Source organism: Cricetulus griseus (assembly GCF_003668045.3).
Source record: "Cricetulus griseus strain 17A/GY chromosome 1 unlocalized genomic scaffold, alternate assembly CriGri-PICRH-1.0 chr1_1, whole genome shotgun sequence".
Classification (NCBI taxonomy): Eukaryota; Metazoa; Chordata; class Mammalia; order Rodentia; family Cricetidae; genus Cricetulus; species Cricetulus griseus.
In genome coordinates, this window is record NW_023276807.1 from 105930502 (window position 1) to 105957354 (window position 26853).

Here is a 26853-nt window from a genome sequence, read left to right on the forward strand (position 1 = left end):
TGTGGGTTTCAAAGCGCTTTATTTCGGCTGCCTTAGGACCTTTTGGCTCTGCCATACTGAACATGGCCAAGCTTGCCTGTGTATTGAAAGGGACACTCTTGCACTGTTTCCCAGGTCCTAGGAGATGCAGAAGAGGCGCCCTCACAAACTCCCTACCACTCCACCCCCAGAGACCGGAGAGCTCTAAGGCAGGCTGTAGTGTTCAGAGCCCAGTTTGGACATGCTATCCTCAAGCAGGAAGCCAGGCAGGATGTGACCACTGGGGACAGCCACTGTCAAGGATTAGCAGCAACCAAATAAATAAGAAAACTACCATGAAGTCTACATAGACACGTATTTGGTTCTTTGAAAAACAAATCCAACACACACACAAAAAGGAAGGGCAGGAAGGCATGAAGGGCTGACAGGGAGACTCCTATCTGTAAAGTGCTCTTCGAGATGGAGGGTCTTTGGGGCCAGGCCCAGAGCTCCATCTTTGTAGGGCAAGGGCAGGATTGTGAGTGAAGATAGCATGCAATTTCTTGACACTTGGCATTCAAAGTGAACAGTGCTAAAGAGAGCCACCCTCCAGCAGGGTCTGCAGTCTACAGGTGAGCACAAGGTCCCTGCACATGGGATCTACCCACAAGAGCAGACACACACACACACACACACACACACACACACATGCTCAGCACAGCGCTGCTCCAGCTGGCTGGGTGGCCACATGGGGAGGGCCTCACAGCAGCATGCACGGAAGCGTCCTCCAGTGGCGGGCATTCCTCAGGCGGCGGACAGGAATGGGAAGAAGAAGAAGTCGAAGGCAAACTTGAGGGCACTGTGCACTGTGCTCCGCCAGTCCTGTTCAATTTTTACGTGCCTCCGAGCTGGGGACAGCTGTGCCATGCAGTTGAGGCAGCTGATGGCCTTGAGCTCGAAGACAGGCCACTTGCTTCCCAGGCGGCCCTCGAGGATGGTGCTGAACTCAATGAGGCTGCCCTGGCGCAGGTTCAGCAGCACATCCTTGAACTCACTGCTGGCCCGTAGAACAATGTCCTTGGTGATGTCATCTTCTTCGTGGCCGCGGTTGCCATTGGTCCCAAATGGCATGCCCACTGTGATCTCAAACTTGTAGCGGTCAAACTTCTTGATGTGGCAGGGGTGCTTAGCTAGCTGCTTGAGACGGCAGAGTTCCTCCTCAGCTGTGGATGTGTTGCCGGAGCTGCAGGATGGGTAGGCCTCACCATACAGACAGCGCATCCAGTCACCCAAGAAGAATGGGAGCATGTTGATGGCAGACTCAGCACTGTTGTCGATCTCCGTCACTCGGACATACTTGAAGCGGCCTGTCCATGTGACCCTGTGGCCCTCCAGGTGGCTGCACAAAATCTGGGTCCGTGCCATGTTTGTCTCCTTCCAAGCCCGTGGCCCACACAGGAAGCCATACTGCTGCCAGGTGAGTGTGGAGTTGTAGACCTTCATACCTTCTGACCGATACACGTAGAACCAACAAAAGAGCAGGATGGCTGTGAGCCACACCAGAATGAGCTTGACCATGGAACTCCGAGTCAGGGACTTGACCATCCCCACCACCGAAAAGTTGGCCTTGGTCCACCAACGGACAAGCAGGGGCACGCTACAGATTACTGTGGTGACTATGATCTTGGTGAGGTCCAGTGACAGGAACCATCGGGCAAACTGCACTATGCCCATAAGGGCGAGGCCAGCCACTAGGACGGGGAGGGCAAAGAGGAAGAGGAAGTAGCCAATAGAGGCACGGACCAGGCCCAGGCTGGTTGACTGGAGCAGGATGACCACAGACAGCTCACACCACATGAAGCACACCAGGTAGGGCACCAGGTAGCAGTAAGTGCCCTTGAAGTTCCTCAGCTGGGCCATTCGAAAGAAGAGGTAGAAGAGGTAGACGTAGAGCAGGCAGGGGAGGCTGACATTGAGGATGATAAAGTGGCCAATGGGCACGGTAAAGTACGTCTGGCCAAGCACTTTCAGGAAGCGCCAGTCCACAGGCATGGTGGGCAGAAGGGACAACAATCCAGCAGCCACCTCGGTGACCAGGGCCCGCCTGGTATAGGGCTCAGCAGAGCTGCTCAGGCTCATGTAGCTGGTCACTGTGAAGAAGGTAGAGATGACTGCCAACTCTGAGCAGGGGATGCAGTCCTTGCTGGCCAGGGGGAAGGAGAAGATGACGAAGACGACTGACAGCAAGAAGTGGGCATAGGGTTCCAGGTGGTTCCAGCCGAAGTTGACTTCAGCCTGTTCCACGTCTAGGTTGGGCTCGAAGCGCAGCAGCAGGTCTGTGAGAGTGCGGAAGTTCTCCCAAGCTTTGCTGTCCTGGAATACCTTGAGGGTACAGATGACCATGGACACAAAGGACAAGTAGAAGACCACCAGGGGGATGAAGAAAGCGAAGAAGTCGATGGTTAGGTTGCTGATGATGAAGAAGAAGATGAGGGCATTGATGTGATGTGTGGGAACGATGGTGGACAGCCAATGCATGCCTGCCTTGGAGGCCAAGTCAATCAGGTATTCTTTGATCTCCATGATGGCGTGTAAAGGGTACTTCACCACCTAGGAGGGGAACAGGCATTATAGCTAACCGGGACAAGTGCCACTTGCCATCCAACATGGACTCTCTCTAGTTCCATGATTCTGCACAAGGCGAAGGACTCACCATATTTTCCCACTCCTGGGTCTTGTCCTAATAGGTCTATCCACCAGGAGCATCTCCCCCTCACTGAAGTGCTGCCCATACTCCTTCTTCTAAGCCCTACACCTCCATGCTAAGATTCCCATTGATTGAGTTGTTTTGAATGAGAATGGTCCCCATAGGCTCACATATTTGAATGCTTGGTGAACTGTCTAGGAAGGATTAGGAGGTGTGGCACTGCTGGAGAAGGTGTGGTCTTATATCACTGGATATACCTCCTTCAACAAGGATATACTGGATATACTGGCTTTAAGGTTTCAAAAGCCTTGCTCTTTTTCTGCCTGCAACGTGTAGGTTAGGATGTAAGTTCTCAGCCACTGCTCTGCTCTGGTGCCATGCCTGCGTGTCTGATGCCATGCTCCCTGCCATAGTTGGAATGGGCTAACCCTCTGAAACTGTTAGCACTTAAATGCTTTCTGTTATAAGTTGCCTTGGTTATGGTACCTCTTCACAGCAATAGAACAGTAACTAAGATACCCACCTTCTGTTAGGGTGAATAGGGATTTGCACATGCCTATTCTATCTAGGGGAAAGCACATGGGTCCCTAGCTCCCCCTCTTCCCTCAGGCCCCCTGCTTCAAGATACAACAGCACTGAGCTGCCCATCAGAGATTGTGTCCCTCTCCTGGGTATGGGTGCCAACTCCCTGAGCCTCAGTTCCCTCAATTGTCAAAGGACAGTAACCATTACTTCACCAGCCTACACTACATACCATATAGAAATGGCAGCATGAGCACTGAGGAAGGATGGTGAGGTTTGAAGAACTCAGTACCCAGCTTTCCCACTGACCCTGGAAACCAAAAGCAGAGCAATGCAACCCATGCTGGCACAGAACATGGCTGCCTTTTACCAGCATGTCCGAGGCAAGTGGAAGGAAGTCAGATTCTGCTGAAATCTGAGAGAAAATGTCCATGTCAGATTTTCCATAAGTTAATGTAAAACATATTAGGATTTTAAAACATTAAATTTGCTTTTTAAGAGGTCACCCTGCTTCCCTAGTCTTGAGGAAAGCTATTTGGCATCTAGAACATCCTTTGTGGGAGTTGTCAGTTTACAGAGGCTCCTGTCATTCTCTCAGAGTCTCTTGGTCCCCTGTAAGGCAAAACACTGAGGGCTGAGCAGCCTGAGTGTGGAAATTCCTGTGGGGGCACACTGTTTTGTTGTTTTTTGTTTTTGTTTTTTACTGCACAAGACACATGATGACACACAGTGGGAAGAGACAAAAGGGCTGTGATGGTTACAAAAACTCCAGCACAGGGCCTTGTTTATCTTGGCACAGACTTTAAATCTCTCTCTCCTTAAAAGGACTTCTTGACCTCACACAGTTCAGACTTGTCACATCAATGTGAAGTGACAGGACATACACTCAGACCAGGGTGCTGCAGAAGGAGGCATCACAGTACAAGCTGGCAATCTCTGCCCTGAGGGTCTTCTCCAATTCATTCTATCACCTTGACCTCACTAGCAAGAAGTGTGTTACAGGGGCTCCTCTCTGCCAAGAACCATATGGACCCCAGCTTTCTCCTCTCATGGTAGGAACACCATCTGGGCATCCTGTCTATGAGCATGCTCAGTCCAGTCCAGCCCTGATGGACCTTCCACCCAGCCACAAGCCTGTGTGCCACCCTGATGCTCAGAACTTTTCGAGTAACAGTCCTTTCTGCTCTGGACTGCTATCTGTCCTCAGTGGCAAGAGTGAGGCTTTCCCTGTCAACAACCTGAGTGCATGGCTCACACCTGGGTCTCATCTCTCTGGAGTATGGTGAACTGCTCTCCCTTTTCTATCTTATTTCTGTCCTGCCTCCCTGTCCCCTGTGGTGGCCTGCTCCACAATCCAGTCTCCCTGTGGAGACTTTCCAGCCACTTCATGCTAGCTCACCCAGCTAAGCAATCTCATGTTGCTGCCCCCATTTTGACCTATTTGCCACAATCTTATTCATGGTTCATCTCTTCTTAGTCATAAACAGTGGAACTGTGGCATACATAGCTATTTACTACATAACAATTCCTCTGGGGATAGGTGGGACTTGGCATTGTGGCCACACTACACTGAAGCATGTACCTGGGTCAAACTGACCAATACCCAGTGATGCTCATATTCCTGTAGACTTAGGGCAACTCTGCTATGGTTCTATGGCCACACCCAATGTTTGCACTGAGTCCCAACAACAATGTGGACACTTGTCAAAGCAGGGTACATTTCTATGTCCCTCCTATTCTTGTTGTCTCCCTCCAGTGTGGCTGCCCTCCCAGCTCATTCTTAGTGTCCCTGTATGGCAGGTGCAGTGGCCAGGCCCATGGCTCAGGTGGCCCATAGACCCCAGCACCTAGATAGTGGCCTCTGTCCTAGGCCACAGACAACATTGCTACATAGTGACTCTAAAAAAAGTGCAACTCCAATGCCTGTGCCTGCTGCCCTCACACATCTGCACAGACATGAGGGCTGTGGAGAGTCATAAGCACCCTGTGAAGATGGCCCCAGCACACCTGCATGACCCTGCCTGTGCTTTCTGGGCCTCCTCCTGAGGACACTTCCTCACACAGGAACCTCAGGTGACCCAAGGGACAGTAACCCAGATCCAGGTGTGTCTATGAAGTCAAGGCCCTTCTGACCTGTAGAGAGGAGCTGCTTGCCAGACAGGAACCACATTTACCTTCTGGCGCAGTGGAAGGTCCTCGGGGCTTTTCCCCGCCAGCTCATCTTCATCTTCATCCTCATCCTGAAGGAACAGGTTGGTGGGGATGATGCCCTTGGCATACTTCTTGGTGAGCTCCACAAAATCATCCAGAGCAATATAGTTCTTGGCTGAAGCAAGGGAAGAAGATACCAGGTTCTCCAAACTGCAAGCCCACTGTGACCCTGATACACAGATGACACAGGATGCCCAGCTGGGTACAGGCACAGGACCATTCCTTGGGCAAGGACACGAAAGGAAGGTGGTGGGAGGAAATGGTGGGTCTACACTTGTTATCCCCCCATCTCTACCTCTGACCTAGGTGACATGTTACCTCCTAGTCCTTACTGCCTTAAGTCCACCCGACCCTTCAAGTCAAGCCCTATTGCTAGACCATCAGTCAGCCTGCACCCCTGGTCCCCTCTGATGTCCTCTCTCCTTTCCACCTTGCAGGGCTTCAAGGTGCTGAGGACTAGCTGCCCTGAGGCTAGCCACCACCCAGCCCTCCATACAAGAAGGTCTGTGGGCCCGTGACTCTGACCCCCATCCATCATGACCCCCCAAACAACCTACTATATACCCAATAACTCCTCTATCCAATAAGGCCTAATATGTGTTCACCAAGCTCTCATCTCACAGGATTTATACAGGGCCAACTTGAGTCTGCCTTTTGCCCCCACCCCCACCAGGATCCCCTGAGGACCCACTGTGTGTCTGTCAACCTCTATATCCCACCTGTGTTTGCCAAGAGCCTGCTGTGCACTGTGCTTTGTTGAGCTCTGGGAAACACTGGGGACAGGTAAAAGAAATGCAGCATGTGTCAAAGGCTGGACTCCCAGCCTCCAGGGAAGACAAATGGTAGATACTGGCAGAGTCACCAAGAGCAATGGTCATGTTGGAAGTTCTGACTGGGCTAGCTGGGGAGGCTGCATTCATGAGTTAATATGACAAGACACAACTTTGAACCCCTGTCCCACCCACTGGGCTTCACAAGGAGGCTCTTGACTCAGCTCTATCAGTGATGAGAAGCCCCAAGAAGCCCTAAGCCCCCTCCCTGACATGTCCATCTTCTCCAGGATAGGAGCCTGGGGCCCTTGAACTACAGATTTCACCCCTTCCTCCCTCTACACACGGAGTGATGGTCTGGTGTCTTCTAATTCTCTGACCTCAGACATTTCAAGAGCACCTCCAGTTCTGTGTGCCCCAGCCTCTCTCCCATCCCACATGGATGATATAACACCCTATTTCTGCCTCAACATAAGTGCCCACACTGGGACCCCCCATACATACACACACTCCCAGTCAGAGCCATCTCCCTCACTGAACTTTCTGCCCACCCAGGCACCAACCCTGACTCTGGCCTTCACCTGGTGAGGACTGTCACACTGTAGGTCTGTTTCCTGCTGTAGTCTGAGCTCCCATTGAACAAGGCTCAGGTTCCAGAAACAAAAACACTGCCACTCAAAGGGACTGAACAAAAGTCCATTTAAGCCAGAGACTCTGGTGGGAGACCCAGGCTAGGATGCACAGGAAAGAGTGGATGCTGTGCTGGATGGTGTATGGGAGGCAGACAGTGGAGAGCAGGATGGGCATTCATACTCACATTCACTGCTGACTAGGCGCTCCAGCATGCGCCTCTGCTTCTGCAGGGACTTGGGGACCGGGCCTGGCTGTGCCCCTCCATCTGTAGGATCAGAGAGGATTGGAAGCTGGGGCTGCCGAGTTGTCATAGCCCACCAGGCATACATCCTCAGGATCCTGGGCTGTCACAGTGCTCAGGGATCACAGGGCTTGGGACCCCATCATATGCAAGGGTCATATCCCTGGGTAGCCATCTCGGAACCTTCCCACAAGGAGGACCAGTATGCTCAGTGTGGTTTCTACTCAGTGATGAAACACACCCCTCCCACCCTTCCCCTTTGGCTGGCACTGCACCATCTTCAGCCAACTAGTCAGCTCCCTGGGGGTGAGTACCAGGCTCCTGTTACTCCCTGTATCTCTGGTCCTTGAATCAGAAGCATCCCGGAATATACTTCAATCAATAAATGAACAATAAATGGTATTTACAGTCTTTGCCAACATGCCAGTCACCTCCTAACCACAGGACCCCAATCCCCATAGGGAAGCCAAGGGGAGGCTGGTTGTTGGTGATGTGGCTGGCCTACCCTGCTCATTGACCTGCCCGACATTTTCCAGCAGCTCGGACACAGCCACCTGCTTCTTCTTCTTGGGGTTGAGTTTCCAGTACATGACCAGGGCAGCCTTGCGCACGGCCCTCTCCAGGTCAGTCTCAGAGGACAGCTGCTTCACCTCAGCCTCGTTCTCAGAAGTGATGCCTGACAGACAGAAGCATTAGGCAAAGCCATGTCCCACAGCAGCCCCCAGGGACACTCGTACAGGGTCATGAGGGATCTGACTGGCTTCCTTGACTCAGAGTCGAGTTGATACCTGCCCCCAAAGTGCATCTGAGCCTATCCCCGACATCACCCATGCTCCAGATTGGAGGTCAGGCAGTCTGGCAATGCCTGGGTGTCCACTGGAACACAGGGCCGGCAGCCCTTCCTGGCTTGTTCCCTCTCACACCTCGTCCTCAGGGAACCCTCATCAGCAGGTACTACAATAGGGACAAGGCACAAAGCAAGGTGCTGTGGGCCCAAGTCTGAAGAGGAACAAGCCACCTAGAATCTGGGTCAGACTTGCTGCAATTACAAGTGAAACTGTGGCAAGAAGGGGACATACTCATGCCCACAGTGTTTCCTGGGCTGGGCATCTGGGAACACGGATTCTTCTACACAGAAGAAAGAATGCCAGGTGGCCCAGAGGAGTGAGGTGAGCAAAGACAGGGCCCCAGTGCAAATAGACATCACCTCTCTCAGGAGGACTGGACTTTTTATCTGCCCAGGAATCTTGGGGGAGCAATGCAGGGCAGGGCAGGGCAGGGCAGAGCAGGGGAGCCTGTGCTGCCTCTCCTTCCCACCCTCCAGGGCTGTGTGCCTGCCTCTGTTCCTAGGCAGCCCTGGGAAACAATGGTTCCAGACCACAGTCATGTGGGTTGCTCTCCCCTAACCTGGCCAGCCCTAGGTTACTCTACCTCCTGTGGTCTGGGCAGATGAGCTAAGATACCTTGGCTGACAGAATAAAATGGGAAAACCATTCTTGTTTTGTTTCTCCCCCAAATGACCAGTCTAGTTGTCAAAGAGAAAAGATTCCATATACTAAATGAAACCTTGAAAACACTGATATATACAGCATGTCTCCCTGGGCTTTGGTTATGAGTAACTGTATCCTTGTGACTTCAATATATTGCAAGTTTTATACAGCAAGCATAAAAATTTACAATTAAAAATCAATATCAAAATTCACAACCACAACAAAAACTCAGTGAAGCACCTGTGTTACCTTCCTCAGACTTGGAACCTACAGGACACTTATACTCTGGGGCCCTTGGGACAACTGCCTTCTTCTGACTCTAAGATTTACTTCCCAATTTGGACTAGAACCCAGAAAGGAAGTGGGACTAGTTAATTACTACCTGCAGACCCTAAGCACAGGACAAGGAATTGGCCTGGCATGTGAAGTACCTGGAAGATTTCAAAAATCTCTCAGGGTGAGGAGGTGACCAAAAAGACCTCTCCCTTCCCAACAGCATGGCCAGCACTGTAAACTGCTTACCCTGCAGGCAGTGGCTAAGGGACTCATACAGCCTCACCTTTCCTGTCAGCCAGGCACCGCCTCAGTAGCTTCACAGCTTCCCGCCTGCCCTGCTTGGCTGCCAGGATTAGCCAGGCCACGGCTGAGCAGCTGTTGAGTTCTTCATCTGCGTCATTGGCAAGTCGCAGGTAGTGTTTGCCCACCTGAGAGCAGAGACATCCATCATACTCCAGCTTCTGGGACTCTGTTCTCTTCACTATGAGGCAGGTGTAGAACCTTCTATAATGACAGAATGTGGGCTCTACACCGTGCTTAGCTTCTTCCCTTGTTCCTGCGTACTGGGTGCAGAACCCCATCATGGTCAGAAAGCTAAAAGAGCTGAATCCATTTGCTGCCTCTCAAACAGCTCAAGCTGGAGAAAGGCAGCCAAGAGAAGCCCTGGTCCTAGGCTAGATTACTATTTATCTTTATAATAGAATTTTAAAATAAAAAGCATTACATATATTTATTCATTTATTGCGTGTGTGTGTGTGTGTGTGTGTGTGTGTGTGTGTTGTGTGTGTGTGTGTGTGTGTGTGTGTGTATGCCATAGTATACATGTGGAGGTCAGAGGACAACTTTTGGGATTCGGTTCTCTCCTTCCACCATGTGGATTCTGGGACTTGAACTCAGGTCACCTGGCTTGGTTGCAGGCACCTTTACTTGCTGAGCCATCTTGCCAGTCCTGACAGATCTACTGGAACACATCCATGGCCATTTGCTTACATGTTGGCATGACAGGTGTTCTGTTTTCCATGGGAATGTTGATTGGTTTAGACAGATTGTGGATCCCAAAATATTTTCTATATGGCCCTATGCAAAAATGCTCACTCATCCAATCCAATCTTCCCACTCTGCAGATGGGCGAAGTGAAGCCAAAAACACAGACAGGCCAGGAAAGAGCTGGGTATGCTCCCAAAGTTCAGGAGGCTGGGGAGGACTTCACAATCCAACCCAGCTCTGTGGATACTTGCTAGCCTCTGGAGGCACGGGGCACAGGCTGGAGATGACTTCACAGTCCCACTGGCCCCTCAGATACAAGCAGAAAACTTTGTGTCCCTGCACAGAGACTTTCTCCCTTTTTTTGAGGGCTTAAGGTAAGAAACTCCAGGAGTCACTTGCTTGAGCCACAAACATGGAAGTCAGGTGGTCAGAGGTCAATCACTCTAAGTCCCTTATGTCACACAATGACCTCCCCACAGGGTAGGCTGGGTCAAGACTGGAGGAAGAGTGGGGCCTTCTAGGCCCCAGGATGGGAAATAGCAGGGAACATGGACTAGTGTGACTGTCTACATAGTCTTGAAGGACAGGTAGGAGGGAACAAAACTTTCCTTGGCCTTCATTGCAGCCAAAACCTGTGACAGCTGATTCCTACCTGCCAAGACATCTTGAGACAGAAACAATGGCCTCAGGTCTCTGTCCTCCTCTCCATCATTCTTCCCTGTGGAAGAGCACCTGGCTCTCTGACACCCAGCAAGCTTGTCCTGCCTGAGCTCCTTCTCTCATGACTCTCCTGTCCCACAATGCCCTGGGCATGGTGGGCCTTCAGTTGAGATAGACTCTCCTTAGGAGCAAGCCTGCTGTAGATAGCTAGAAGAGGATGAGTGGGCCAGAAGGAGGAAGGGTGCCCTGGAGGAACAGGAGCAGAGCAGTGTACCAAGAAGGTACTGAAGGAACAGACAAACAAAATCCACCAAAAACTAACCAACATGGAGGTTTGCATAACCATACTAGTTCCCCATCCCTGCAGAAAAGGCCAGTCCCCCACTCCATGAGCCTAGTTAGACTCGTGCTGGGGTCACATTCTAAGATCCCCTCTGGGTTCTGGTTCTCACCTCTGTCTGTGCTTTGGGGTCTCCAGCCTTGGCTTTCTCCAGGACTTCTTCAAAGGGGATCTCCATATCTGCCTTCACATGACCTTGGACAAGAGGAGAAACCAGAATGTCATGCAGCCAGACCTTATACCCACCAGTGGAATGGAGAGTTGGTGGGACCAAGTTTCAGGAGTTCTGTCACTGACTCTCACTTTAACATTGAGGCTGTGAGTTGGGAGGAAGAGAGTGGGACAGAGAAGGGATCAGGAGACAGTGGGTTGTCTTTCAGTGCTGCTAGCAAGTCAGAGCAGTGGCTGCTCATTCTGTATGGGGGGTAGTGTTTGTCACTAGGAGCTCTGTGGTGAGGACCCCAGTCCCACTGTCATCCTTTAGCTCCAATCCACTCACCAGTCACAGGGCTATAGTTCAAGAGATGCTGGAGTGAGAATCACACCAGTGCTCAGGAGACAGTGCAGATTGGGGGAGCACAGTTGACGGGCATCCCTTTTTTCTAAATGTGGGTGTCTTCACTGTCAGGGGCTGTTGTGACAAATGCTGTAAGCTGGGGACTTACAACCTGGAATTTATTGTTTAGGGTTCTGGGAGTTAAGAAGTCCAAGTTCATGGTGCCAGCAGACAGATCTCAGGAGGGCCTGCCTGGTTTATAGCTCATGTGGCACCTTGCCCTGTCTGGAAAGGGTGGGACAGCTCTGGGACCTATTTTATAAAGGCACTAATCCCATTTATGAAGCTCTGTCCAATAAGAAACAGGCAGCAACCTCCCCCAGGGCTGCAGGGAAATGCATGCAAACCCATCTGGCACCTCCCATCCCTGAACAAGTACATGGCTCAGGGATGGACACAGTCAAGCAAACAGAGTCTATGTTGGTCTGGAAGAACAGCCTTCCTCTTCTGCCAGATCGGCTCTGTGGAGGGGTACCCTATGGGCAGAGCCTACCTGACAGAGGATAACAAAGGAAGGCAGAGTAGAGTGGAGGGAAGAGGGTACCTCCTAGTTTCAGCATATAAACTCCTGGGTCCAGCCTCACCTGAAGTCAAAACTACTCTAGAGTCTTTAGAGGTATATGGTCTGGGGCTGGGGAGATAGTGCAGAGGGTAACGTCAGAGTACTTGCCCCACAAGCATGACTTGAGTTTAAATCCTTAATGCTCACATGAAAAAGCTAATCATGGCTGTGAATGTCAGCAACCCCAGCACTAGAAACCAGAGGAAGCCTGGGAGCCCTCTGGCCAGTCAGCCAATCTAGGCAAAACAAGAAGCTTCTAATTTAATGAGAGACCCCCCCCATCTTATGGGAATTAGAGCAATAGAGGAGGGCACCCAACATCTGCCTCTTGGGCACACGCACCTGCACAATCACACACACACATACATACACAACATACAAGCACACACACACACACACACACACACACACACACACACACACACACACACACACCATACTTCACACACACAGGAAGAAAGAAAGAAACAGAGAAAGGGAGAGAGGAAGGAAGGGACGAAGAGGGAGGGAGGGAGAGTAAGAAGGGAGGGAGGGAGGGAAGGAAGGAAGGAAAGAAGGAAGGAAGGGAATCCTTGCCATTGTCTCCCTCTCTTGTTTCTGCCAGTGTATACTGAGTTTCTGTCATTTGCAACTGAGAGGTTCCTGAACTAACTCCAATCAGTTACAGTTATACATAATGAGTTACAGTCATAAGTAGGCCATATAATTCTGGGAAGGTCCGGCCTCTGTGAGCCCATGGACAGGGCGCTGCCCATCTCTTCAGTTGGTGTTCTCCCACAAGCCCCATACACTTGTAAGGGTCCTGCACAGCATGCAAACTTGGCAGTTCTGCTGGGCGTCTTGGGGAGGAGAAGCCCTGTGGTATAACTGTCCTTTCTGCTGGCACCAGAGCCTTCATCCATCCCAGCCCTCAGCAGTGCACTGGTGTGGTCCACTGCACTGAGTCTTACTGGTCTCCATGCCCCAGCTTCCAGCAGTACAGCTCAGCAAACTCAGAACAAACGGGGATGTGTGCCTTGGGCCTACAAGGCGTAGTAGCTGTGAGTAGGTCTGCAGTGTTCCTCTGTGCCACACATCCCAGCACATGAGCCCAGCATTTTGTCTGGCAACTGTGGTGCTGCCTGCAGGGCCATAATCAGCCACACTGGACAGCCTCTGGCATCATTGCCTACCAGCCCTGACTGTACACCCAGCACTCCCAGAGGCAGCCTCCATACAGTAAACTACTTCCTGTTTCCACACCACTGAGTCATCTTACACCTAATAGTTCCTTAAACTTCCTAATGTATATTAAACACTCTTAGAAGAACACAATTATAAACACACAACCAATAAATGTGACACAACACCCTGTCTCTAACATACCACATTTCCTCATCATCTGGGTCCTGGGCCTCCAGCATTTCTCTGTCCAACCATCATGAGGGGTTATGCTGATGAGCGGGAAGAATGGCAAAGGCATGGGGTCATATTACCCTGTGGCCAAAGCAAAGAATCATGTGTACCAGGGTTTGCCCACACTGGACAGTCAAGGCTACTTGGCTGAGGAGCTCCACAACAAATAGGGTAGCTGGGGCCACCCTGGGCCAATGGGGTCTCCCATATAAGATAGCCAAGTTGAAGGAGCCTCCCACAGGGCTGGGGGTACTCACTCCTCCACAAAGGGCAGTCAGAACTGATAGCATCCCCCACATAGGACAGTCAGGATCAATCTGGAGAGAGCGGTCCTTCAACACATGCGGGACAATAGAGATTCCACCCTTCTGGCTAGCACAAGTGTAGACAACTGTAGTTTAGTGGTCCAAACAGGCTAAGGCATTCAGCCTCTACCACTCATCCAGAAGACAGTTATTGGGCCAAGGAGCCATCGTCACAGCCCACTCTGAGAGCCATGTTGTCAGCTCAGGTGACATGATGAGAGACTTCCTGGAGAGGCTGACATTAGAGGCTTGGAACACAACCAGAGGCTGAAAGTAACAAACAGAGGCATGCTGCCAGCTTTCCAAAGACTCAGAGACCATCAGATGTGGCCTCAGGACGGGGCAGCATAAGCACAGGGTCACAGTGTGTACTCAAGGACATGGGCCAGGACGGGAGGAAGAGAGGCTTTGCTGTCTCCTTAACTACCAACAATATGACTCTGAGAGCAGTGCTCAGTTGTATGACCTGAGGTCAGCAGGGTCCCAAACACATATCTATATTGGCTTCTCACACCTAAACAGCCATGGATCCACCAGAGGCCCAGGGGCTCCTGAGAGGCCCAGAGAGGTAAGGAGAAAGGGCTATAACTAGGCTGGGATGGAGACAACCTCTGTCCCAGAGGCCCATGTCTGACCCAAGGTGCACACAAGCCAGGGCTGCAGATCCACACAGCCTAATTTCCTTCCTCCTGTCACAGCCTACTTTCTTTTGTCCTGTCAAGCCAGTCCAAAGGCCCTGTACATCATGATGGCCCATAAGTCTCCAACAGGCCTAAAGTAGTGTCGTTTAACCCAATCCAGCAGCAAGTCTACTCAGTTCTCCCGCCAGAGGGGCACATGAGCAGGGCGACAGACAGCATCAGTGGATCAGGCTGAGTCTCCTGGCCTTCTGTGCCCACTGTGTCACCTAGGCCATTAGGACCAGGCTTTGGGCTTCTGCTAAGGAGAGTGACAGGACCTGGGTGACAGGTGCTGGGCTCCTTTGCTGACCTATGGACTATGCTGCCATGGGTGCCTGCTGACTGTGACCTATGGGCTATGCTACTATGAGCTCCTGCTGACTGGCTGGGCACAGCTGGAGATGACTGGCACATGACTTGAGCAGTACTGCCAGGGCAAAACTCAGAATGGACCCATCTCGATGTTCAGGGGCCTCCACGACTCCCCCAGAGCTTCATAACTTCCTGTGGTGTTCTGCTAGCCCATGTTTGTAGGGAGAAATCCTGATCAAGAAGTACCACTGGCTATGCCCACTTGGGTGTGGTCAGAGTTACGGAACAAGGGTTTAAGAAGGAGGGAGGCAGGCATGTGGCTCTCTCTTTTGCCTGGCTGAGCTGACTAGGAAGCATTTTCTGGGTCCATCCTGCTCAGGTGTAAACCTGGTCACCAGCTCCCTTGTATGAGTACTTTTACTCAATAAATTACTGTTTATAAATCTATCTCGGACTCCACTTTATAATCATCAATACATGTCACTGGTCTCCTTTGCTGTCTGGTCTCAGAAGCATCCCAGACCAGCCATGAGCACCATCAGGAGCACCTTCTCATGTGGCAGATGGAGTGTGAGTGCTCCAGCAAGGTTCTATGGACCAGAAGGGAACCTGGAGGACAACTCTGGTCCACATCCCAGGTTTCTTTTTTCTTTTTATTTATTTATTTATTTATTTATTTATTTATTTATTTATTTATTTATTTATTTTTTTTGGTTTTTGGAGACAGGGTTTCTCTGTGGCTTTGGAGGCTGTCCTGGAACTAGCTCTTGTAGACCAGGCTGGTCTCGAACTCACAGAGATCCACCTGCCTCTGCCTCCCGAGTGCTGGGATTAAAGGCATGCGCCACCAACGCCCGGATTCTTTCTTTTTTTTTCTTTCTTTTCTTTTTTTTTTTTAAAGATTTATTTATTTATTTATTTATTTATTTATTTATTATGTATACAGTCTTCTGCCTGCATGCCAGCAGAGGGCACCAGATATCATTCAAGGTGGTTTTGAGTCACCATGTGGTTGCCGGGAATTGAACTCAGGACTTCTGGAAGAACAGTCAGTGCTCTTAACTGCTAAGTCATCTCTCCAGCCCCCACATCCCTAGTTTCTAAAGGCAATTCAGATGGTACCTTCTCCAGGCAGTCCTCCAGACATACGTCTGATGCCCTGAAGAGAAGACAACTCTAGGTTCCCTCAGGGGCTACAACCAAAGTCCCCAGCACTGAGATCAACCCCAAGGGTACAATCACTCATTTATCACTGTACAGTACAGGTTTGGGAAGGGTATTATAGGGCAGTCCTAAGCCCTGGACCCTATCACCAAAGCCTGGCAGGCTCCACTCTGGGGACAGATAACTGGCTTGGTGAAGGTTCCCTGAGCACAATGGACTCAATTCACCAGCCACACAGTGTATCTCTGTCCTTGGCCACCAAGTCCCTGGTGGCCCACTGGTAAGCACAAAGTCAAACTACTCCTAACTCCCTTGTCTCACACCCCAGCTGGGGACCCTGGGTCCACAATTGCTTCTTCTATCTGCTTTTTCATCTGAGAAAGGAGATGGCAACAGGTGACAGTGCCTGACCCCAGGCTTGTAGTAGGGAAGGGACTGGTGCAGTAGGAGGCCTAAAGAGGTACTGTGTAAAGCCTTGTACTACAGATACATGTTCCTATCTTAGCAGATGCTCAGTAAACCTGCAGACTCGTTAGCTAACTAGCTAAACTCTCCCCGGCAGGAACTCTAGGCCCCACTGCCCCTGCCAGCAGGGTGGGGCCTATTGTTTCAAATCAGTGGCTAGGGACAAGGGAATTAAAGTTTGAACTTTAAGGACTGGAACCACCAGACTGCTGACCTGCCTGGCTGGCTCTTCCCAGTGCCACTTCGGGCAGAGCACACACAGCTGACACCTGCTTCCTGGTGGTATCTCAAACCACCTTTTACTGGTCTGGGCCTTTTACTCAGTTACCTAGATTGAAACCCAGCTTTCCGGCCATGGCCTCTGTCCCCATAGTCATATGATATCAGAGAGAAGGGGTGGATGGCATTTGGCACTGGGCTTGGATCTGGGGCCAGGCCTGGCCTGCCTTAGAGGCAAAGCTGCGTGACATAGTGATCTTTTAAGAAAACTCATAAAGAAAAGGCCTGAGGGCATGACAGTGCTGAGGGTGACACTGGCCCGGCAGTGTTAGCTGCCCAGCAGCCTTAGCCCCAGTCAAGCAGACTGGAACCCCTTCAGCTCTGGCAGGGAGGCAGCCAGAAGATCTGGTCCCTTGATCTAGGAACTGAAACTCCAGACTTTGATCTGTGGACAGGCTGGAAGACAGTGGTAGACACAGGGGTGTGTATCACTAATCTTGGGACTGAGCAGGCGCTAGATTGGGACACTGCTGGGTTGGAGTGGTTACTGAGGGCTGCTGGCCTTTCTCAGACAAAACAGAAAATGCCAATAGTTGCAACAAGATAACAGAACAATGTTGTGGAATGTTACTTAAACTATGTAAAGATGTGTTACATTTGTTTAGTTTGCATTTGTTTAATTATGTATAGATGTGCTTCTGTTTCACCCTGCCTGCAATTTTACTTAATTGGTCTAATAAAAATCTGAACGCCCAATAGCTAGGCAGTAGAGGGATAGGCAGGGCTGGTGGGCAGGCAGAATAAGTAGGAGGAGGAACCTAGGCTCCAGAGAGAAAAGGAGGGAGACACCTGGGGCCAGCCAGCCAGGCAGCCACCAATCAGCCAGACATGGAAGAAGCATGAAAGTAGGACCTACAGAATGAAAAAAGCTAAAAAACCCCAAGGCAAAATGCAGAATTAGAGAAACAGGTTAGTGGGACAAACATAAGCTAACGCTGGGCTTTCTTAATTAATAAGAAGTCTGTGTCATGATTTGGGGGCTGGTGGTCCAAGAAAGCCTATTACAAAACAAAATGACCAGGACTGGAGGCTGTACCCCAGCACTCATACGTACCACCCCGGGGGCCAAAAGGAGCCTCACCTTGCACCAACCTAGGCAGGTATAGCAAGGGATAGTCTCAGCATCTGCATGGCAGCAGCAGAGGCCACATAGGCATCCCCTCTTTATAGCCTGTGGAGAGAAGTAATTTGACACAAACTTTTACCCAAAGATAGAGCCCCACTCTGTGACTAGCCACCCTGGGAGGCAAAGGTCCAGTGGATTACTCCATGCTAGAACATGGTGTCAAGTAAGTCACCCAAAAGCCAGGTGTCAAGTGAAACTGTAAAGTCACACAAATGCCACTAACTGGAGCGGATGGGCCTAGTACACAGGATCCAGAGCAGTAGTCAAAGCTAGCCAGTTGCCACCAAGAGGCAGCCTTGTCCTCCTGCATCATGATAGGTCAAGTCCACTCTCCACATATGGTCCTGACAGGCTTCCATCCTCTGCCCTCTAGATCCCTTGCAGGAGTGACCCTGTCCTGCACAGCTGGCCTCCAACCTCTGCTGATCATGTGCCTGGTGCTCATTCATTTTACATGATGCTTACTTTCCACCCGCCCCCATCCTCCCACCCTCACCCCTTGTCTGGCATTTGACACAGAAGGAGAAGGACACATGCTGCCTGGAGGCATGAAAACCTGGGGAGGTCGAGGAAGAAGCCCCAATGTGATCACACAGGCCAGCCCCCACAAGGCACAGAGTCTCATACTCAGCCCATAACTGTTCCTCTTCATCTCAGGACACTTCTAAGTCACAGGTGAGTAGTAAATATTCCCAAGGCTCAGTTTTACACTCCCCAAAAGAAGTGCTTTTTAATTAAGAAACCGGGAAGAGAACCTCAGACTGCAACACAGGATAAGGAGGATATTTCTCTGGAAACTTCTGTTCCCTGAGAGAAGAGAGAGAGAGAGAGAGAGAGAGAGAGAGAGAGAGAGAGAGAGAGAGAGAGAGAGAGAGAGAGAGAGAGAGAGAGGAAATATGTGTGTACATGTATGCTTGCACTCCACAGGTGCCAACAGAATATGTGGCTCTTCCCATGGGTTGAAGCTGGAAAGAGCCAGAGGTGGGAGACCTCACGAGCAAGTGGTATCCTGAAAAGTGAGGTGAGCAGAACACTTTGGGGACAGAGGTTCTCAGTGGGCACAAAGGAGGTGGGAGACCACAAGGGCCAATCTGAAGGATTCAGAATGACCTCATGGTTCAGAGAGGAACAGGTGACAACACAGAGGTAGGGCACAGGACTGAACCACTAAGCACTCAAACCACTCTGAGAGCTGGGGGTCCAATCAGGACCACAGAGATGGCAGGCATGACTGTGAGCCTCTCTGATCAATGTGGTCTACCTGCAAATGAGGCTGCTGCTCAGAAGAAAGGAGAAAGGACCAAAGGGCTGGTCATACATTTGACATCCACATACAATTTGCAAGCTTCAATCTCAGTACTGCAGAGCAGCTCCAACTTGAGGAACCTAGGCCATGTGCCCACCCTACTTTCCCAGACTGCTGTGTTCTGAGGATGCAGGACTGGCCCTAACTCCTTACCAGCTTTATGTCCTTCTTGGCTGCTGGCATGAGGGGCCCGTGTCTCTGGAGTGGCTGCTTCCCCAGCACCTGGTCCAACGTTGGGATCAGCCTGAGGTCTGGGAGCATGTGGTGCCTCAACCTTTTCCTGCTCCAGAGAGGCAGTGGCATTGAGCCGGGCCCGGGCCTGGGGCTGTGGTGCAGACGGAGGAGGTGGGCCAGAGGGGCTTGGAGGTGGAGTTCCAGAGTTCATCTTGCCTGCAAACAAAGAGGAGGGTTACACATACACAAAAGGTCCCTGAACCAGCCTGACAGTAAAATAAGGAACTGGGTGTGAGTTGCAAGCTTGGCATTCTCTTTTAACTTGACAAACCCACAGGGTGGCTTCGGGTTCCCATCTCATCAGGTCAACCCAGGTGACCCTGGGCTTCTGTGCCTTCATTTGAGAAATGAGGATGACACTAATGACACTCAGAGAGGTGGGGCATGTGGTATTCTGAACACAGATAGGGCCTGACCAGGGGGATGCATGGGGACCTACAAACGTTGCTCAGCATCTGTGAAAGTGTCTTAATCTGGAAAAAAACGAGTCTTTGCAGCTGTAATAGCTGAGGGTGTTTGAATGATATCACCCAGGCTTAGGCTGGTCCTAAGTTCAATTGGTGGTATCCTTAGAAACAGATGCAGCACAGGGGCCACATGGAGATGGACCATAGGCTGCAGTAACACATGTCCAAGAGGACAAACACCAAGGACTGATAGCCACCCCAGGAGATGGAGAGGTGAGAATAGCCTGGAGTTCCCTGAAGGACTAGGCCTGGACATATCTTGGGCTTTAGTCTTTGGATTCCACAACTAGAGACAACAATCTTCAGTAAACACACTGTTTTCAAATGGAAGCTTGAAGAAATGACCAATGGGGCTGGAGAGACAGCTCATCAATTAAGAGAACTGACTGGCCAGGCGTTGGTGGTGCACACCTTTAATCCCAGCATTTGGGAGGCAGAGGCAGGCTGATCTCTGTGAGTTCAAGGCCAGCCTGGTCTACAAAGCTAGTGCCAGGATAGACTCCAAGCTACACAGAGAAACCCTGTCTTGAAAAACCAAAAAAAAAAAGTACTGCTCTTCCTGAGGACCTGGGTTCGATTCCCAGCCCCCACATGGCAGCTCACAACTGCCTATAACTCTAGTTCCAGTGGGTTTGATGCTCTCTCCTGACACTACATGCATGTACATGGTACACATACATACACATAGATAAAACTCTTATATACATAAAATAAAGCAAATCTCTTAAGAAGATTCAAACACCTCGGTAGCATAAACATATGTGATGAGTCTGAGGTAGGGGGTACAACTGGTGAATCCTGGAGACCAGGTCCTAGTCTCAGGAACACACACCCCAGCTTTTAATGCACATCATAAAAAGTCAGTAGTGGTGTGAGAAGTAACATCTAGAACAGTCTGGAGAGCAGTCAGTATACAACACCAGTGAAAAGGCTTGACCGGTTAGCAAAAGGCCCTTGCATATTGCTTAGCAACTTGGAAAATAACAGTTTATCATAATTAAGGCAGCCATGAGCAAAGACCATAGAACAGCAAGTACTGGAGAATCCCTATCCTAGACGGGCTTTGAGGGAACAGAAGGGCCTGAAACTGCTGGACCCCTGCACAATGGAGTGTGGAGAGACCATTCCTCAGATTCCAAAATGACCCTCCCCAAAGCCAAGGTCATGTCTGTCCCCTTCATCACTTTTAAGATAACATGCTGGGGAGTCTGGCTATGAAGGAATAGAATTCTGATTCCAGGGGGCCCTGATCTCTTGGCCTGGACTACCAGCCGTGTGATCCTGAACAGCCAGGTGAGTTCCAAGCATTAGCATCCTTATCTAGAACCTAGGATACAGTTCTATGCTCAAGGTGACTGTGAGGACAGGGGACCCAAGACCAGGTCTCAGCATCTAACCCTGAGCTTGGCCAAGTAGCTCTGTGATGGATGATCTGTACCCTGTGCCTCTAGAAAAGCCAGGAACGGACCCAGGCCTACCTGCTAGTCTCAGACTCTTCCACTTCTGTTCCAGCCCCAACTACAGATGGGTCCCATAGATGGGACCAAAGAGCAAAGCAGATTTCAATCTAACATTCTCCTGTGCAGGGCAGAGTCCTTAATTCAATTTACTTTTTTATGTTTTTTTGAGCCCTTACTTTTAAACATTGCCCAGGGATATTTAAAAACTAAAAGCATGGCCAAGCCTCATGAATCTGCTTGGAAATCAACGCAGGGCTCCGAGCTGTCTCCCAAATGCAGGCTTCTGGGAATGGTGTTGCCTTGCAAACCTTGTCAGCTAGCCACATGTGCAGCCCCAGGGGACTACACATCCACAGGGACACACAGACCCACGAGGATATGCAAATCGACAGGGGTTTCACATCTACAGGAGCCCACAGACTCAAGGGGGGCACAGCCAACAGTGCAGCAAACATGGGGCTGGGCTCTCCACACAGAGCAATCACTCATGTCACCAGACCATCTCAGACTCAAGAAAGGTCAGGTGAAATCTGGCTCTCCTGCCACAGAACAAAGGTACCACTTTTACTTTCACTAAAGGTAGAAGGGCCTCCCTGTCCCCACAGACACAAGGCACAGCACCTGACATTAGGCAGAAGCTCTGCTCAGTCCTCCCCTGCACCTCCTGTGGGCTCCTCCGCCTAACAAATAGGAACACAACATCCCAGGTCACTGGTGAAGAAACCATTCAGCCTTTAATCTCATCTATCACCCAGACCCAGACCCTGAGGTCTGGAAGGAGGAGGAACTTCTCAAATAGCTTGAGGTGCTGGGGCTGGGTTCAAACCCACTCCTGTGATTCCTCCAGCCTCAGCAAACATGTTGCTGAAAGAGGCCTTGCAACCTTTCTTCTTCCCAGGTCCCTCTGCTGACACACTGGCTGTCATTCCATAGTACCAAGCAACTGCTGCCTTCATGCTTGTGCCCTGCTGTGCTCCTTCTGGGAACCCTTCCACCCCTCCTCAGCACAAAGCCCCACAACCTTTAGTTGCAGCTCCAGCTACACACGGCCTAGGGTTTCCCAGATGCCTTTACTGAGGCCCTAAACACTAGTTCTCAGGGCTTCTCACACCTTCCTGACAACAGGACACCACTTCATAATCACAGGTACCATGGGGAGTGGGATGCTTAGCTTCCCTGCCTCGGTTTCTCTACACCTTCCATATCAGGTGCAAAGGGATATGGTAAAAGAGAAATTCACCTGCAAATGGTGAGGCATTCAAAACCAAAACAGAACAAAATGAAACAAAACCCCCAAATGGGACTTCAAGAATAGCTCAATTGGAAGAAAAACTTGCCAGACATAGGGCTCTGAGTCCAGTCCCCAGTTACAATGTAAAAACAAAAGCCTCATGCAGTAATCCCAATGATGTAGAGGCTGATCCACGGGGCTTGCCGGTCAGCCAGCCTAGACTAGTTGGCAAGCTCCAGGCCAGTGAGAAACCCTGTTTCCAAAAATCGAGGTGGACAGTGGTTGAGGAAGAATAGCTAAGGTTGACCTCTGGCCTCCCACATGCATACACGTGTACATTTCAGGAGCACATGCAGACACACACAGAGAAGAGACCCACGTGTGAAAACCTCTCCTTCAGGTGAAAAACATGTTATAAAAGAAAATGTCAGGGAAACAGAATATGGCTGGCTTCTATGTTCCTAGGTAACTTACCATGTGCACACTGTAGTCATAGCAAAACTATTCAAAGCAGAAATCTGGTAAGGCTGGTGGTGTTGGTGCATGCCTTTAATCCCAGCACTTGGGAGGCAGAGGCAGGTGAGTTCAAGGCCAATCTGGTCTGCAAAAGTAAGTTCTAGGACAGCCAGGACTGTTACACAGAGAAAATTTGTCTCAGAGAAGAGAGAGAGAGAGAGAGAGAGAGAGAGAGAGAGAGAGAGAGAGAGAGAGAGAGAGAGAGAGAGAGAAGAGAAGGAAAGAAAAAAAATCTAGTGAGACAGGATGGATGGGGATTCATTTCAGGTTCTGGAGACACTGGCCAAGCATAGTTTAGGTCAAAGAGCTTGTTAATTCAAAACAGTTTCCTGGAATTATTGGTCACAGAGACACAAGAATCAGATCATCAGACCTGACACTGAGGGGAGGGACTCTGTGAGCCAGGAAGTTAGGGCTGTACCTCAGGGCATACAATAGGGCTCAATGAATGCAAGCTGAAACTTGAGGCAGCCAGGCTTCAGGGCACTGGGGCAGATAGGGCTGAATGACCTTAGGCAAGTCCCTCCCTAGGGCTGGAAATTCTTGGCTGTAGAACAGGAACCTCCTCATCCAGCTCTTGCCCCAGCTCCCACAGTGGCCAGAGCAGTGGCTTAGAACCCATCATTGAGTAAGATCCCAAAACACAGAGTGGCCGGCATTCTTTCCCTGTGAACACCAGGCATATTTTTATCCCATCTAAACACAAATGTCAGTGTCAAGGAGCTGGGCTGAGGAGTGGCTATCCCCAGAGAAGCCACTGTAGAGAAGGCTGCCTGACTGTGGTCTATGGAGGGTGGGGCTATGGGACCACATGGAGCCATCTATCCAGAAGTTTCTAACCACCCCAGGCCAACTTCATTCTGCTCTGCAGGGGATGGTGCCACCTTCTCAGTCCCTTGGTAACAAGCTCCATGGGAAGCCAAGATGGTCAGCATTTCTACTTGTATATGGTACAAGTAGAGACACCTGCAGGGTTCACACACAGAAGCAACCCCCACAGCAATGCTTCAGTGTCCAGAAAGCCCAGCGATAAAGCCCTCAGCCTCCACATGGTACTCACTGCACAGCTATTAACCATGATCTTGTGTACAAAGAGTCAAAGACAGAAAACAAAATATAAGACTGTCAAGCAGTGTTTAAAACAGATTTGGTAACCATCCTGAGTCTGTTTAGGATGAGAACAAAACTTATCTATAAAAAAAGGTGGAAGAAATGCCCCTCCCCCACAGTAATACTATCTCTGAATAAGGAACATAGGTGGTTTTACTTTAGCTTAAAAAACAAACAAACCACATCTCCTTAGTTTTCAATAATGAATGTGGGGCATTTGGGGAGGTAAAATGAAGCATTATTGTAAAATCCACCAGTGACCAAGTCCCTGGTCTAGGATGTTCACTCTAGCCTGGCTTGATCCAGCCCTGTCACAGGGCTGACCCTCAAGACAAGGTCACAAAGCCCTTGATGGCTCCTAGGTACCTATTTTTGCCCAGAGTATTAAGTCCAAACCAAGGAACAGTCCAGCTCTCCCAGTGTGACAACTTCACAGGAACAGAGGGGGAGTGAACTGGGAGGGGCATGGGCTTCAGTGGTGAACAACCAAGCTTGTCATGTCTGGCACCTACTCTAGGCTTACTGTGTGGGTCAGCAGGCTGGACTGGGGGCCTATCTTACGTCAGGCGCTAAGCTTCCCTGCCAGGAGAAGATGCTCCAGAGCTAATCTTTGAGCATCTGTCTTGGTGGGAAGGTGATATCTAGTTAGACAGCCTGAGATGGAGAAGCCACAGTAACAGAATGGACAGAGAGCTCTCATTTAACCATGGGAAGGGCTACATCAGAGATGTTACAAAGGCCTGGCTGAGCCTTCCGGACAAGCAACAAAGAAAAGTAGATTTTCAGCTTTAGATGAACTGTGCCCTGGGGGAGTGGTGGATAGATAGACAAATATCAGTCCCCCAGGACCAAAAGGAATGCCAGGCTAGGAGTGAGCCTGATCCCATAGTCCCAAGAATGTAAGAACCACATGAGGGTATCTGGAGCCACGGAAGACCAGAGAGGAGAGTGAGGGTCATCCAGGCAGAGTGAGGGGCTTGGATACGGCAAGCACTGGGGTAGGTGGGAAGCCAGGAAAGACAGGAGATTGTAAATGGGTTAAGATGTAAGGGGAACTAAGAAATGGGTACTCAGAAGTGGCTTGGCATGTGGCTAGGGGCTTCAGCCCCCTCCTAAGGCTGGAGATGTGGGAGGAGGGGTACCTCATAGAGCACAGTGTTCCCTGCCCATTGTCACTGTGTCACCAGCAGTGACAAGGATGTGTCTGGCATCTGTCATACAGTGTAGGCATTTCTGGGGCCAAGACTGAGCTAGGTTTCCTCGGTGACCATCCCCAAACCTTCTGAAGGCACAGGGGAGGCCAGCACTGGGGTGCTCCCCACATTTTTCCACCTGGGAAAGAGGTGAAGGGTGTCTCCACCCAATCCTGCCTGTGTCTGAGGAGGTCCAAGGAGCATTCAGGAAGGAAGTGGAACATAAAAGAACCTCTCTCTAGATTCCTAGTCAGATGAAAAGTGCCTGGGAGTGTCGTCAGCACATTAGAGACAGATGTCAACAGGTGGGGAAAGACGGAAGGCAGCCCCTGTGCTTCTCATGGGCTTCAATAGCCTAGGGCGCAGCCCTGAGTGAGTGATATATTCTAGAGATGGGAAAGTCCCAGCCAACCACCAGGGGTCATTGTCCAAGGTGAGGGAGGTAGGGCTGCACTTGGTTGCTGGGGGCAGAGGTTCATTAGCTCTGTCCATTAGCTGCGTGGTCCTGGCCAGGCCCCAAATCCACTGAGCCTCTGGTGTCAAATGAAAACTGTAAGTCCCACCCTGGAGACTAGGGGCCCGCTTGCGGGGGTAGGTGGAAGTGGCAGGGAGGTAGTTCTAAGGAACCCAAAAGCTGGTTTATTGGAATCTCATATAACATCAACTATCCAAATGCGGTGAAAGGACGCAACTCCAATCACACCCAAAAGGGCAGGGTCAGATTTTCCAGAAGCCTTCCAATCATCTGACAAGAACCTAAGTTCTCCAAGGTGCGGTGCATACCAGAGATGGGGGCACACCACGCCCAGAGGTTCATACTAGGGTGGGTCACTCCAAGTAGGTCCCAAGGGCTCCCGCTGTCCTGCCTCCTTCACTGAGAACCCGAAGAAAGAGAGGAACAGCCACACGGTTCCCAGGTGGGCTGAGCCCCCAGACGCCCCAAGGATCAGGTCCTGTGCGGCCCTGTGAGGGGCGGGTGGGGAGGCAGGGCATGATGGGGCAGCTCTGGGGCGTGGACAGCCTCTCTGACCGGCTGTCCCATCCGCAGCGCAGTCTCTCGGGGAGAGTTGCAGGCATGCTCGGGATTCCGGGGCGCGCGGCTGGGGCACACCCGATCCATTTGGAGCAGTAGGAGCCTCGGGCTCCGCGGAACAGCGAGAGTCCTGGCCTCCAACTTCTAGCAACTTGGAGTTGACTTGGGGCCCGGCCACCAATCAGGGGAAACTGAGGCCGGCAGAGCGGCGCCTCCCAGAGCTCCGGAACTCTCTCCCTGCCGCTGAGCGCCCAGGGCCAAGGGCACGATACAACGATCCTGTAGTACTCACCGGCCGCAGTGCTGGGCCTCTCAGCCCGCCGCCAAGTTGCTCAGAAACCGCGGAGATTGAAGCCGCCGGCAAAGCAAGCAAAGCTAAGCGCGCGGCCCTGCGTCCAGCGCGGCCACGGGCAGGGGGCGGGGCCTGGGCGGGGCCTCCGCCGCCCTCCATTCCTGAAGCGGCTCCCGGGACTCGGCCCACTGAGCGGTCGGGGTGCCTGCCAATCATTATGTGCCCTCGCCAATCACTGTACGCCTCGCCTTGCAGCGATGCGCTCTCTGAGGTCCACAGGCGGACAGATGGCGCCGGGAGGGCGGGTCCAGCCAGCCCACAGTAAAAGTCTGAGAGTAAACTCGGCCCGGATCCTGCCCCCTAGCCGCCCCG

At 51.1% G+C, this 26853-nt stretch overlaps 1 protein-coding gene across 1 annotated transcript; it reads right to left on the reverse strand.

The window, feature by feature from the left end:
- Wfs1 (wolframin ER transmembrane glycoprotein) lies at window positions 1–26611 on the reverse strand. Its single transcript, XM_027387078.2, has 8 exons — window positions 26482–26611; window positions 19099–19335; window positions 10908–10990; window positions 9092–9236; window positions 7548–7718; window positions 6986–7066; window positions 5362–5513; window positions 1–2568 (listed from the first exon to the last, which is right to left on the reverse strand). The coding sequence occupies exons 2-8, from the start codon at window positions 19328–19330 to the stop codon at window positions 763–765; spliced, it is 2670 nt and encodes an 889-aa protein (XP_027242879.1). The 5' UTR covers window positions 19331–19335; window positions 26482–26611; the 3' UTR covers window positions 1–762.
- Between the last annotated feature and the right edge of the window lie 242 nt (window positions 26612–26853).

Coding starts and splice junctions, on each gene's coding strand:
- Wfs1 (XM_027387078.2), bottom strand. CDS start 19,330: ATGAACTCTGGAACTCCACCTCCAAGCCCCTCTGGCCCACCTCCTCCG. Junction 7,719..9,091: donor GTGCCTGGCTGACAGGAAAG/GTGAGGCTGTAT, acceptor TCTGTCTGTCAG/GCATCACTTCTGAGAACGAG. Junction 2,569..5,361: donor ACCTTCCACTGCGCCAGAAG/GTAAATGTGGTT, acceptor TTCCCCTCCTAG/GTGGTGAAGTACCCTTTACA.